Source organism: Rhineura floridana, chromosome 1 (genome assembly GCF_030035675.1).
Source record: "Rhineura floridana isolate rRhiFlo1 chromosome 1, rRhiFlo1.hap2, whole genome shotgun sequence".
In the NCBI taxonomy this organism is placed as follows: Eukaryota; Metazoa; Chordata; class Lepidosauria; order Squamata; family Rhineuridae; genus Rhineura; species Rhineura floridana.
This window is the reverse complement of record NC_084480.1, coordinates 154,843,522-154,855,749: the sequence shown is the minus strand read 5'-3', so window position 1 is coordinate 154,855,749 and position 12,228 is coordinate 154,843,522. Positions and strand designations below refer to the sequence as shown.

At 42.4% G+C, this 12,228-nt stretch overlaps 1 protein-coding gene across 4 annotated transcripts in view; it reads left to right on the top strand.

Moving 5' to 3' along the window:
• Positions 1-5,500: 5,500 nt before the first annotated feature.
• USF3 (upstream transcription factor family member 3) overlaps positions 5,501-12,228 on the top strand; it is a 31,415-nt gene continuing 24,687 nt past the window's right edge. The window contains exons 1-3 of one of the 4 annotated variants that reach the window (XM_061638163.1): positions 5,501-5,652; positions 7,775-7,852; positions 8,094-8,155. In XM_061638163.1, the coding sequence (XP_061494147.1) occupies positions 8,112-8,155 (44 nt within the window). In that variant the 5' untranslated portion in view covers positions 5,501-5,652; positions 7,775-7,852; positions 8,094-8,111. The other 3 variants (XM_061638172.1, XM_061638179.1, XM_061638154.1) reach the window with 3 other exon arrangements.

Here is a 12,228-nt window from a genome sequence, read left to right as displayed (position 1 = left end):
TGGGGGGAATTCACAACTGTTAAAAGTGGTACAAATGTGTTTTAAATGTATGGGCTGAATGTGACCTCAGTATTGACAGGAAACCAATGGTTTGACTTGTGTAAGGCTGTTTTCTGTGTTCCAATCCAACTGTTCTGCTAGGTTTAAAAAAGCCCTTCCATAAGCCAACACAGACTTTGCACTAAAGCAGGGGCAGAGCATGTGGGGCTGGCACACCCAGGGATGTTGCTGGTGCCATGCCTCTACCCCATCGCTTTTAAATATGCCTTAAGGGAACATTTGATCATGCTTATGTTACACTGCAAAACGGTGCTTGGCAAAGACTTCAAAGGACGAATACTTTGACATTCTAAGAGCAGCTTCCTGTATTTCAGAAAGGATATACTCCGTTACACTTTGAAGTAAGGAGAAGATGCTTTTTCTGTTGTAAGTACAGTGGCTGCTGAAACAAAGACCAGCTGCCTAACCCCAAGGTAGAACACTCTCCTCATGAGGGACCCCTTTTTTGCTTGAGGATCCCCCCTCAGAGGTTTTATAATACATCAGAGCCTATTTAAGAGATTTATAATCTGCCATATTGCATGTCAAGGTGGCTATCAATTAAAATTACAGACTAATGTCTATCTTTCATTAACAATGCTCCTGCATATCCTACTGCCCCAGGAGATGATTCTCACACTGCGATCCTGTTATTTGGACCAACTAATGGCTTATTACTTCATATCATTTTGGACATCTATAGTTTCTTACAGGATTCTAAGAAATCTAGCTGTCAAGCTGAGAAGTTTCTCCCCCTAAACTGACAGACGTCAGGAGAAAACACCAGAAGTACTGGAATTATGCAACATTTAATTGTTTTGTGAGTATACACTCATCTATTACAAGAAAACTTACATAGCTTGTAAAAGATAGCAACATATTTTCACCCCACTGGTAAGCTAGGGAGCATGGAGGAAGAAGAATGTTACTTCTATCATTGCTTAAATTTTTGAATAGCTTAAATAGTAATATTTTCCTTAATTATCCTCTAGTTTGGAATATAATGCACTCAGTAATCTTTTGTTTTGTTTTAAAAAGAATATTCAGCCAATGTGGGATTTTTGGTTTCTCCTACCTAAACATGCTTGTTACGATACCAAAATAAGGAGGTGGAACAAGCCTTTCTTCCAACAGCATGGACTATTTAGCAGACCAGCTTTAGGAACACACAGTCTTAGGACTTTGCCAGAATGGAAACTGAAACAGAGGACATGCGGAGAGGGAAAGGAGGAGGAGACTCAAATTAGCAATAAAGATTTCCTGCCTGGGGTGCTAGAGGTTGGTATCCAGAGTGACTATGTGGGTTTCATCTGCTTTGAGAAGGCACTTTCAAGCCAAGTGACCAATGTTCCAGTTTAAGGGCTGGTTCACACAGGGACTTGCTGCGAGATTGGTGCTACTTGTATCCCCATTTAATTCGCAGGGTTCACATGACGTTGCAGGCAAGACGAAGGTGTGTCGCTGCTTTCCCTGTTAAATCCGTATTAAACAAATCCCCCGAAAATGCGAAAAGTGAAGGAAAAACCGTCTCTGCTTCGCCACATTCCTACATGTAAGTGTTCCAATGTTTTTTGCTGGGTACTCCCCTTTCTCCACCCACTAAACTCTCCATGAATTTTATTTTGTTTCTATTGGCTTAACACAGCCACTTCTGGTCACTCTAGCCTTCCTTTCCCCCCGATGTGATAGAAGGCGTGCACACACATACATACCTAATTTTTAAAAAGGGGGTTACTATAAATAATTGCCGTAGGTACTTGTCCTGCTTTTCCACCACAGCCGGGTACTTCGCCAGCTTCTTGACTTGCTCTGTCATGTGGACCTGGCAGGGGCTTTCCTCCCCAGCAACTTCCAGCTCAGTCTCTCGGCGGCAACTGCCATGATCTAAGGAGCCAGAGGCGGGTGCCTGGCAGGAAGACCAAGGCTCAACATTTATGCTTGGGCAAGTGCTGGCTTCAGCTGTCGCTGCCGCCTGCATGGTCTGGCAGTGCTCACTGAAGTGGAGGCTGTGGTTGCTGGGCTCCTGCTGAAAGTCAGGTTGGGCAGTCGCAGCAGCTGTGCCTCCACCACTTTCCAGCGCCAATTTAGTTTTATAATAAATACTGCTGGAGGAAATGAAACTGACATAAAAAGGTTTTTCTGTGTCTATTTCACGCCCCCTCCCAGTTTCAGTGTGCAATTGACAAGATTTTAATGTGCTAATTTATTGTCTAATGTAATTTATATTTTTGGCAGTATGTCTCCCAGAGTGGCTGGACAACCTCCCAGATGGGCAACTAATAAATCCAATAAATAATAATAATCTGAAAGAAAAATCCCTCCCCTTCTCCATTAGCAATGTGGATACTCCTGAGGGACTAAACATGTAAATTTGTGAGTGGGGCCACAAGGAAAGAGCAATACTAAACTTTTCCAGAGGAACATCAGTTGTGTGAATGGAAAACAGTGGATTGGAAGGTGAGAAGTGTGAACCTTGCAATTCTATCGCAATGCCAAAAGCTGCATCTTTAATCCGAAGTTTAACCTCTGTGTGAATCGGCCCTGATTCCTGGGGATGTCAAGAGACAACATTTCTAAATCAAAGTTGCATAAACTCTGCCTGTTAGATATCATGGAAGAAGCAACCCATTTCAGGACACCATATTCCACTGGTAAAAATGACACTGCATTCTTGTGTTTCTCAGTTTGTCATGTGCTGACACAGATCAGGATCTCTCACTTGCAATATTTTCTGGAAGTTTGGGTGACATCTTTCATGGGAAGTACAATCCAGTCGTTGAAGTTTTCCTGATGAGTCTCCATAATACAGCTCGAGTTTGTGCCAGGAGTTGGTTGGGCATACAAGAAGTTAGCATCTTGCTACAATATCATTGCCAGCATTTTAGAACACTCTTCACTCCTCACTTTGTCTCACAGGGCAAAGGGCACGGTGAAGGTACAGGAAAATTAATTCCATGGCAATAGCTATTGCACCCCAATAGTGCTGTAACGTTTTAGAAAAATGTTTGTGCACTAACCTCATCCTTGTTCATCTGACTATGTATTTCTAAGGCCAATTTCACATTTTTAAAGTTTACCTAAGAAATTTTAAATACAAAATGTAAAGTGGGAATGCAACAAATGAACATTTGTTTACATTTGCAAACATGGGCTGTACAGGTATTCTGAAAGCTATGACTGGGGGCAGCTCCTTGTTGAGCCCTACGAGGGCTGGAGGGTATAAGCATATGTGGTGGCAGGAATGTCAAAAAGTAGTGAGTTTCTGGACTCAGGTACTGTAAAAGGGGAGATCAGAAAGATTACAGGTCAAGCAATACAACTGACACCAGAGTTTGCTTTATTGAAGGAATGAAAATAGTGATATTTTATATAAAAAGCTGTTAGGTCATATGCAGGTTGCAGCCTGATTATTAATAGCATGTTCTGGAAGGACTTAGCAGGCCTCTCTCTGGATCACTGGTATTGGAAGGTGTGGGAGATTCTATTGCTTGAAAAGCTGACCCCAAAATTTGTTGGGAAGTGGGGCAAGAGCAACTCCTGTTTTGTTCTTCTGTTTATGTTCCAGAGGGAAGATAGAGCTAGGGTCCTTCACATGGATAGGCTTGTTTACCTTTACCTGTGATGCTCTGACTGACTTCCTTCTGGCGCTAGAGACTGTTCCGTCTTCAGGGAAGCTTACCTGCCCCTCTTCCTTCTGCCCTTTCCATTTCTTTCTTTTCCAACTGTCCGGGAGAGAGGAGACATCCCTTTGTCTCTGCTCTCTCTCCAAGCCATGGGGCTAACTCCTACACCTGGGAGTTACGCCTCCAACTTAGTAAGTTAGAACTAGGTTTGCATTTCTATCTACTATGTAGTTCTATAAATAAAGTAGCTTTTCTTATTTTACTAAGTCTCCAGTCTCAGTGATCCTGATGCAGGGTAAAAGCCTGCTTTCTTAGGTAAACGCATACACATGCTGGCACACTCGCATTTCAACATCCGCTGTTACTCTCTACTGCTGTGGTGCTGCTTTTAAACTAAATTTAGCAACACAACCACACACAGCAACAAAATTAAGGCTCTCTAAAGGGAAAAAGAAAAAAGACAACTTTATGGCAGACTGGTCTGCTGTAAATATAAATAGGCACAACAGTACCGGACAAGTTCCAGCTCTCTTTAAGAGCTTATGGATTGTGTAGTTAACATTTTTTTCTTTTGAAATGTTGGTATGTAATGGGGCTTCTCTCCTAGACAGTGTATTTTTCCCTTGGCATTGTATAGGTTGATTATGGAGGGTGGGGGAAATATGGGAGGGGTATGGGGAGGTTGGGAAGAGGGGGATGGAGTGGGGTTCTGTTGGGGGTGTTTCTGGTTATTGTTAGATTATCTGAAAATGAAACTTTTTTACTTTATTCAATTTTATAGAATTTTCCACTCCGCTTTACCAGTCTGGGACCACATTCACACCATTTATTCCACAATTATTCCACTTTAAACAGTCATGGCTTCCCCCAATGAATCCTCGGATGTGTAGTTTGTGAAGGGTGTTGAACAGAGACCCCTATTCCCCTCACAGACCTGCAATTCACAGAGTTCTCTGGGAACAGGGATTGCTAAACCACTCTGTCAATTGTAGCTCTGTGTGGAAAATAGGTAACCCCTAACAACTCTTAGCACCCTTTACAAACTCTACTGCCAAGAGTTCTTGGGGGGAAGCCATGATTGTTGAAGTGGAATAATAGTGGAATAAATGTATTGTGTGAATGTGGTTTAAATTAAGATTGCAGATGAGAGCTCACATGATACAGCGCTCTTCTAACTACCCCCCCAAAAAAAATTTATATACAAGTGCAATACTAGGAAGAAATATTCTTGCCTAGCTATCTCCTTGACATTTACTTCTATTTATGTATTTATAATCTGCCCTTCACCCAAAAGTTATATACGTCTAATGATATTTTTTTAACGGAGCACATTCAGACATATGAGACCCCAACATGAAGCCTCATATGATGGCACAACTCGGACACTGATTTTCTATCTCAGTAGCAGCTAGGCCTAGGCCAGAGCCAGCACCAACTTTACAGGACTGGCAGAATTCGGCAAGAAATTAGCAGCCAACCCAGTCTGGGAAAAAGCAGGCGGCAAAGCTATTTCACACGCGCCAGTTAAAGAGCTTTTCTGTTGCTGTGCATGTGTAGAATAAAACAATGAATGTTTGACGTGCGCTTCTATCAAGGCTGATTTCGGCCTTTGCGGACAGCTCTTACCAATCTCCCCTCCCCCTTCGTTTCCAACCGCTCATTGGCCTCTCAAGCAGTTCCTGTTTCCCCTCAATCTAACCCTTCTCTCGCATCCATCCAAAGCTGGGCTCATCCTGCAGCCAAATAAGGCTTTAGTGGGCGGGTCTCGCCTTTCTCCCGGCTAGGCCTGCCTTTTTCGGGACCCCTGATGGACGGAGCTGGGCGGCGAAGTTGCTGCCTATTGGCTGCCCTGGAAGGAGGGCGGGACCATCGGTGTATGTGCGCAAAGGGATACGATGCGAGTGTGGGGGAGGGAGCGAGGAGGCCTCCCGGGAGGAGGATGGTCCCCGCGGTGGGGCTGCAGCCGCTGAGCCCGCCCTGCAGTCCGTCGGTGAGTCCCTGCGGTCAGGGTCGTGGCGGGGAGGAGCAGAGCGGAGCGGCTGTGCGCGGCCCTTCACCTCCCGCCGCCCGGTTGCGGCTCCTTCCCCTCTCCCCCCGCACGGAAGTGGCCTCGGCGCCGCCGCGGCTTCTCTGCCCGAGGCTCCGTGGGCTTGGTTGCGGGGGGCTGTTCCGTCTGTGAAGCTACCACACTCCTGCAACACGGGGAAATGTAGCGCCGCCTTCTGGCGAGCGCAACAAGCCCCCTGCCGCCCCTTCCTTCCCACCCCTGCCCGGAGCCCCAGAGGATGGGGAGGATCGCCCGGCTGCTGCGCCTTGATGGCTCCCCTCTTTCTCGGCTCCAAGCTTGGGGTGAAAGGGCTTGGCTGTTGTGCGGCCCAAATGGAGTTGGCTTGAAGGCTGGTGATGGCTTCCTTGGCCGCGCTGCAGCCTGGCGTCCTGGAGCGTCTCCTTTTGCTCGGGGCGAAAGGAATAAGGCTTCAAGGTATTGTGGGCCTTGCATTTGGAAGATAGGTCTGTCAGCGGCTGAATAGGATGCCTGCCCAGAAAGAAACCTTCATATATAGAGGCAGTGTTCCTCAATAGCAGATGCTGGAGACACACAACAAGGGACGAGATTTAAGCTTTATGCCCGTTTGTAAGTTTCTAGGAGGCATCTTGATGATTGCTGTTGGAGGCTGAGTGCAGAACTAGGTGATCTGATCAGCAGCAGTTTTCTTTTCCACTCCCAGAAAAGGGACCTAGGAGTCTAGTTATCAAAATTCCCAGATGATATACGTAAGGGACCATATTATATGCCACAGACAAAAAAAAAGTTAATAGTAATTTCAGTTACACTGTGATCAATATGACCCTGAACATGTATGTGGGGCTTGAGCTTTCCCCCATGACACTTCCTTACAGGTACAGGAACGATAGTGTACATGGGACGGTGGGGTGGGGCATACAGAATGGGACAGACTCAGACTTGCTGTTTCTAGTCAAAATGGAAATAGACTGCTTTCAAGTCGATTCCGACTTATGGCAACCCTATGAGTCGGGTTTTCATGGTAAGCGATGTTCAGAGGTGGTTTACCATTGCTTTCCTCTGAGGCTGAGAGGCAGTGACTGGCCCAAGGTCACCCAGTGAGCTTCATGGCTGTGTGAGGATTCAAACCCTAGTCTCCAACATTCTAACCACTATGCCCCACTGGCTCTAGTCAAGCAAGTAGGAAACCACTTACACAGCAGTCCCGCATGCTCACTAGATGGACTGAGCATTCTAACATTGCTCCTTTCATATGATCTGATCCAACTACTTTAGAAGAATTGGAGGGAAATCCAGGCTCCAGGGGACAGTGAGAGGTACCATTGACCACCTGGGCTGTGGCATTCTATACTGCCTGCAGACAAGCCATAATAGAAATCCCACACAGAGCACGTTACAGTAGTCTAATTGTGAGGTTACCAGCAACTCAAACCCCCAGAAGAAAAGTTAAACTTGGAAGTTCAAAAATATTTGTGGAATTCCATTTTACACAGAGGTACAATGTTTAAACCATAGTGAAACTATAGTAACTATGGTTAACATCAGGGCTGTGGAGTCGGTACGCCAAACCTTCGACTCCTCTATTTTTCTACTGTCCGACTCCGATAGCTTCATAAATGGCAAATGTATACTAACTAGTAATAACAAATTTACTGTAGTAAAATGGTAGCACAAGGCATTTCATCATCAACACGTGAATCATCAGGCTAGATTGATAGCACATAAAATGTATTTATTTGATTAAAATTTCTGAACAAGAAAACTTTCCTAAATTCCTGTGAAAGTTTTTATTTTGAAGTCGGAGTCGGTACATTTCTACTGACTCCACGACTCCGACTCCACAGCCCTGGTTAACATTATGCAAACCAAGTCATTTTATTTATATATTGTAAGCTGCCTTGGGAGGGCGAATACCCTGAAAGTGGGGAGCAAATCTATTAAACTAAGCTTGAGGGAGTAGTTGCTCTCCCCTCGTCTTAATCCAGTATCATTTAAAATAATGTGTTTAATTGCTCTGATGACTATAACCTTTAAAAATGTAAGCAGAGATCCTAGAATTCCAATAAATTCTATCTGTCTCACTTAGGATTGTGAAGTATGGTTTGAGAATCAACAGTAGAAGCTGGAGTGCTATTGCAGGCTTGTAAAAAGCCACTCACCAGCGGTGAGTACAAATAAACTACCTAGTCATCTTTAGAGAAACTTTGCATGGTTGCATCTTCTTTTAGGCTACAGATGAGGTAGAAGTGATTAAACAGGCTAGTATCGTTTGTGGTCTTGTTTGTTAGGTGGGCTGTTCTAATGTAAAAAGTCAGTGGAAGTTTAACTGTGTAGAAGTCAGGGTTTTAATGGAACTATAATGATTGATACTTCTAGAATTGTTACTGTTTTTTCTGTTTTTCTAGACCCTTGTCTCTCAAACTATGCCAGAGATGACAGAGAAGGCTCCTCTTAAGAAGCAACATCGGTAAGTGTCCTATTCACAAATAAAGTAACAGTGCAATCCTTTGTCTGCGTATGTGGAAGTAAGTTCTATTGAGTTCATTGGGGCTTATTCCCAAATAAGCGTGTATAGTGTTGTCAGCCTGCTTGAAAGCTTTAAAGAGTCATTTCATTATTTCTTCTTTGTTAGCGTTTTCTGTCCAGAAAGTTTATCTTGGTTAAAAGAAAAAGAAAAAGTGAATAGCCGGTTGGTAATTTGGCTTTTGAGAGAGTCGTTGTCAAGCTCATTGCTGTATTGTTTTTAGAATTTGTGCTATTTGTATTTGGTCAGTGTACAAACAGTTCAGTTTTTCAGTAATGAGAGTGCAGTTGCAACACCAAATACAGACATCGTCCCTTCAGGTCAAGCCACATTGTTCTTTTCCAAGCGCTCACAGTCTAGGATTCAAGGTTGCTGGTTAAATCCAACCTCCCCCCCCCCCGGGCAGCTTTTCAGTTGGTGGTCAGCGTAAGGAGGCTGTAAGGTGCAAGGGACACCTTTTGAACAGTACTTGTGACATCACTGATGAAAGGTATACATTATCCTACCCCTTGCCCTCCCAGGATCTTTTTTCGTGCAGCAAAGCTGTATCCATTGCATGAAGGTTTGTGCCTCCCTCCCCAATTTTATTATTATGTGTACTGCGTCACTGATGTACATGACTGCTTTACAAAGTAGCATAACAAAAAGCACACATGTGAGGGAGTTCTACCCCTAAAAATGGCAGTTCATCTTACACAGTATATCAATTAATGGCTCATCGAAGCAATGAAGGTTGGAGGATCCCTGAAATTATGTCTCCTCAACTAGCTCATTGATGCAATTTTTTGGCAGAAAAAAATTAATTTACTTAATCCATTAAGGTTTTTCTAAAACATTTTTGCAGGAAAGCGTTGGCCATGCAAGCAGAAATGTTTTTGTTCAAGCAGATCTATTGACTGTGGAAAATCTTAATTGGCTGCCTGATATTTTAAGTTTAATTATTTGGGGTTTGAAAATTTATTTGTTCGGTACTGCAGTATTCCCTTATTATGTGTTTGATAGCTCTCTATATAAAGCCACTAGAGTTAATTACCTAGACAACCTTCACATCAGATTACACTCAGGTCAATCCAGTGTAAAACTGTTTACTAGCTAGGTGGTGGCAATGGGGGCATGAAGCTTTTGCGAATGCTGCAACGTCAAAGATTCTCCAAAGATGATGACGTTCAGGAGCACCAACAGGATCTTTTGGACCCTTCATACTGTGCACAAAAGGGAACACAAATTTGTATATACTTTCTCTTTGATGCAAAATTATGCACTTTATTGCAGGTGGGATGGAGGGTCTCAAAATAAGTCGGGGCCTCACACAAGTAATAAGATGTCTGACAGACAATGTCAACAAGTAAAGCTTTTCCTATAATTGTACTTCCATACTAAAAAGGCTTAACCAATTGAATGTCTGCCTGCTTAAAGGCACAAGAGCTCTGATCTCTCTCAGTGCCAACCCGAGATCATGCAAAGAACTCACGAGTCATGAGCCAGTTGTGTTATTTTAAATTGTATTTGTTTTTAGTTACTGTAAACTGCCCAGAGAGCTTCGGCTATGGGGCGGTATACAAGTATAATGAATAAATGAATGAATGAATGAATGAATGAATTGTAGAACGTTCATGGATTGATCTTGAGCTGGCAATATGATATTCAGTGCAAGACCAGATGTGGTCTTTTTGTGGTTGGTGTCAAAAGAGGTTTAAGATTTAAAGCAACCAAGGTTCAAATGCCATGCTTGGATTAAATTCCAGGTTAAATTGTTAAAAAGTGTATTCTAAGAGCATTTGGTCTGGTTAGTAATTTTTTATATCTCATAATAACTATAGCAATGTTATCAGCACAATTCGAACAGCCACCATTTTCTTTTGTTTTCCTTTCTTTTCCCCTTTCCCTCCTTTTTTTCTTTTTCTATAAAAGAGGACTCGAATCTTGAATATTCCCATTTAGGTGTTCAGAGCAGCAGCAGGAACAATCCACCTCCACGAATCCGTGTTTTCTTCCCTTGTGGGTGGGAAAGCAATTAATAATTCCTGTCTTTTGCTGCTACAATAATAGCCCCCCCAACTACATTTCCCTAAAAATAAATCCCACACACCAAGGGACTAAATAATACTGGAGTACATTGCAGGGTTGTCATACTGTGCTCTCAATCCCTTGCCCCCTACATCAGCAGCGTTAGTACGGCAGCACTGGGTTATTTCCAAGATCCCCCCCCAAACACACACACAATATGATATACTAGTGAAGGATTTTAATTGCATTAACAGGGTAATTTTTTAATGCTTACACACTAAAAAAACATTTTTGCATAAAAGTTTAGGTTCGGGTTGCTTTTAACTGTTTTTAATTATGTGTTTAAAATTGTTGTAACCCATCCTGAGACCTTTGGGTGAAGGGTCAGTAATAAATTATAATAATAATAACCATGAACTCCTTTGTTTGCTACTGCCCAGTGACAGCTGCACTAAAATCCTGTTTTTTCCCCAGTTATTTTTTCTGAGCGACAATCACTGCTATTCCAGGGAAAATGAAGAAAACTGCTTCAAAATGAAATGAAGCACAAATTTGCTTCAAAATGAATCTGGCAATTGTTCGATATTGTTTGAATCTCAAAGGAAAATTGGAGTAACATGTACTCCAAGAAACACTCAAAACAGGCTTCAAAATGACTCAGGAATTCCCTTCTGGAGAAGAGGCTTCCTGGTTCATTATGAAGCTGGCTGGTTGGTTTTCCTTGGGTATCAAGTCCCCTCTAGTACTCATCAACCGCAGCTCTGACTTCATTATTGGCTAAAAACACTGAAAAGTGAGAGCAGCCTCATACCTCTAAAATAAATTGCTTTGTATGGTGCCTGCACATTTTACTTCATAACGTTTGTTCTAATGGAGCTAGAGACTTTTTTTTTTTAATGAAAGCTGATTCTGGGCCCAGTATAACAGTACCCTTTCCATCCCCACTTTGAGTGGCCCTGATGATGTTGATTGTTTTATGTGACAGCACACAACTCTGCTCTTGTATTGTGTTGGTGTTGTGCTGCCTTTTCCTTTTTATACCAAATCTATATTCTTCATTTGTTACGATAAGTCTTGACAAACTGAAATATGAATAAATGAAAGCAGAGCATTTTTTTGCTAAGTTTATAACAGCTTCACTAAGATTGTTAAAATGTTTTTAAAATGTATAAAAGAAAACATTACTTTGGTGTAACAATGTTTGAAATGAAGTATTTCAAAAAGCTTTTAAAAAATCTCTTATCTATTGTGGACAGTTAACTTGTTTCTTGCAACTAATATCTTTTTACATATTGTCGTTTCCATGTCATGGCTGACATTCTTACATCTTTGAATAAATGTTTTTATTGTGTTAAATAAAAAGTGAACAATTAAACTATCATGTACACACGTGCATTATTTGCATGCAGCTTGAAAGGATTATTATTGTTGTTGTCATTAAAGGCATTTATATACATCTTTTCAGGAATATCTCACAAAGTGGTTTACATAAGATTATTACAATGATAAGTAATGATTTTTTTTAAGTTACAATAAAATGGAAAAGATACCTTGTTTAAGAAGAATTTGTTGCTGCTGCTTCCCTTGGGTCAAGATGACAGCGTGGGGAGGGAGGGAGAGGCCATTATAGCAGTTGGATGGTGACAGTTCCTCAGCTTCTTTTCCTCTCCCCTCGGGTCAAGATGGTTCTGTATATATGACCAGTCGGTACAAATTGCGGCTCTGACCCACTGCTAGACTTTTCCTTGTGACAGGATAGAGAAAAGAGAAAAGCTTTTTGCAACTCTGGCAGCCTCCTGTCCTGTGTGCTACAGTATAAGTACTTATAAAGTGATCCTGCTACACTGTTCTTGCTAGGGCTTTGACTTGCTGTATTAGTTTTTCAGATAAAGCCAGTGGCCAGATCTTACCTAAAGGTAAAGGTGTCCCCGCACTTGTAGTGCTAGTCGTTTCCGACTCTTAGGGTGATGTCTTGCGACGTTTACTAGGCAGACCGTATATATGGGGTG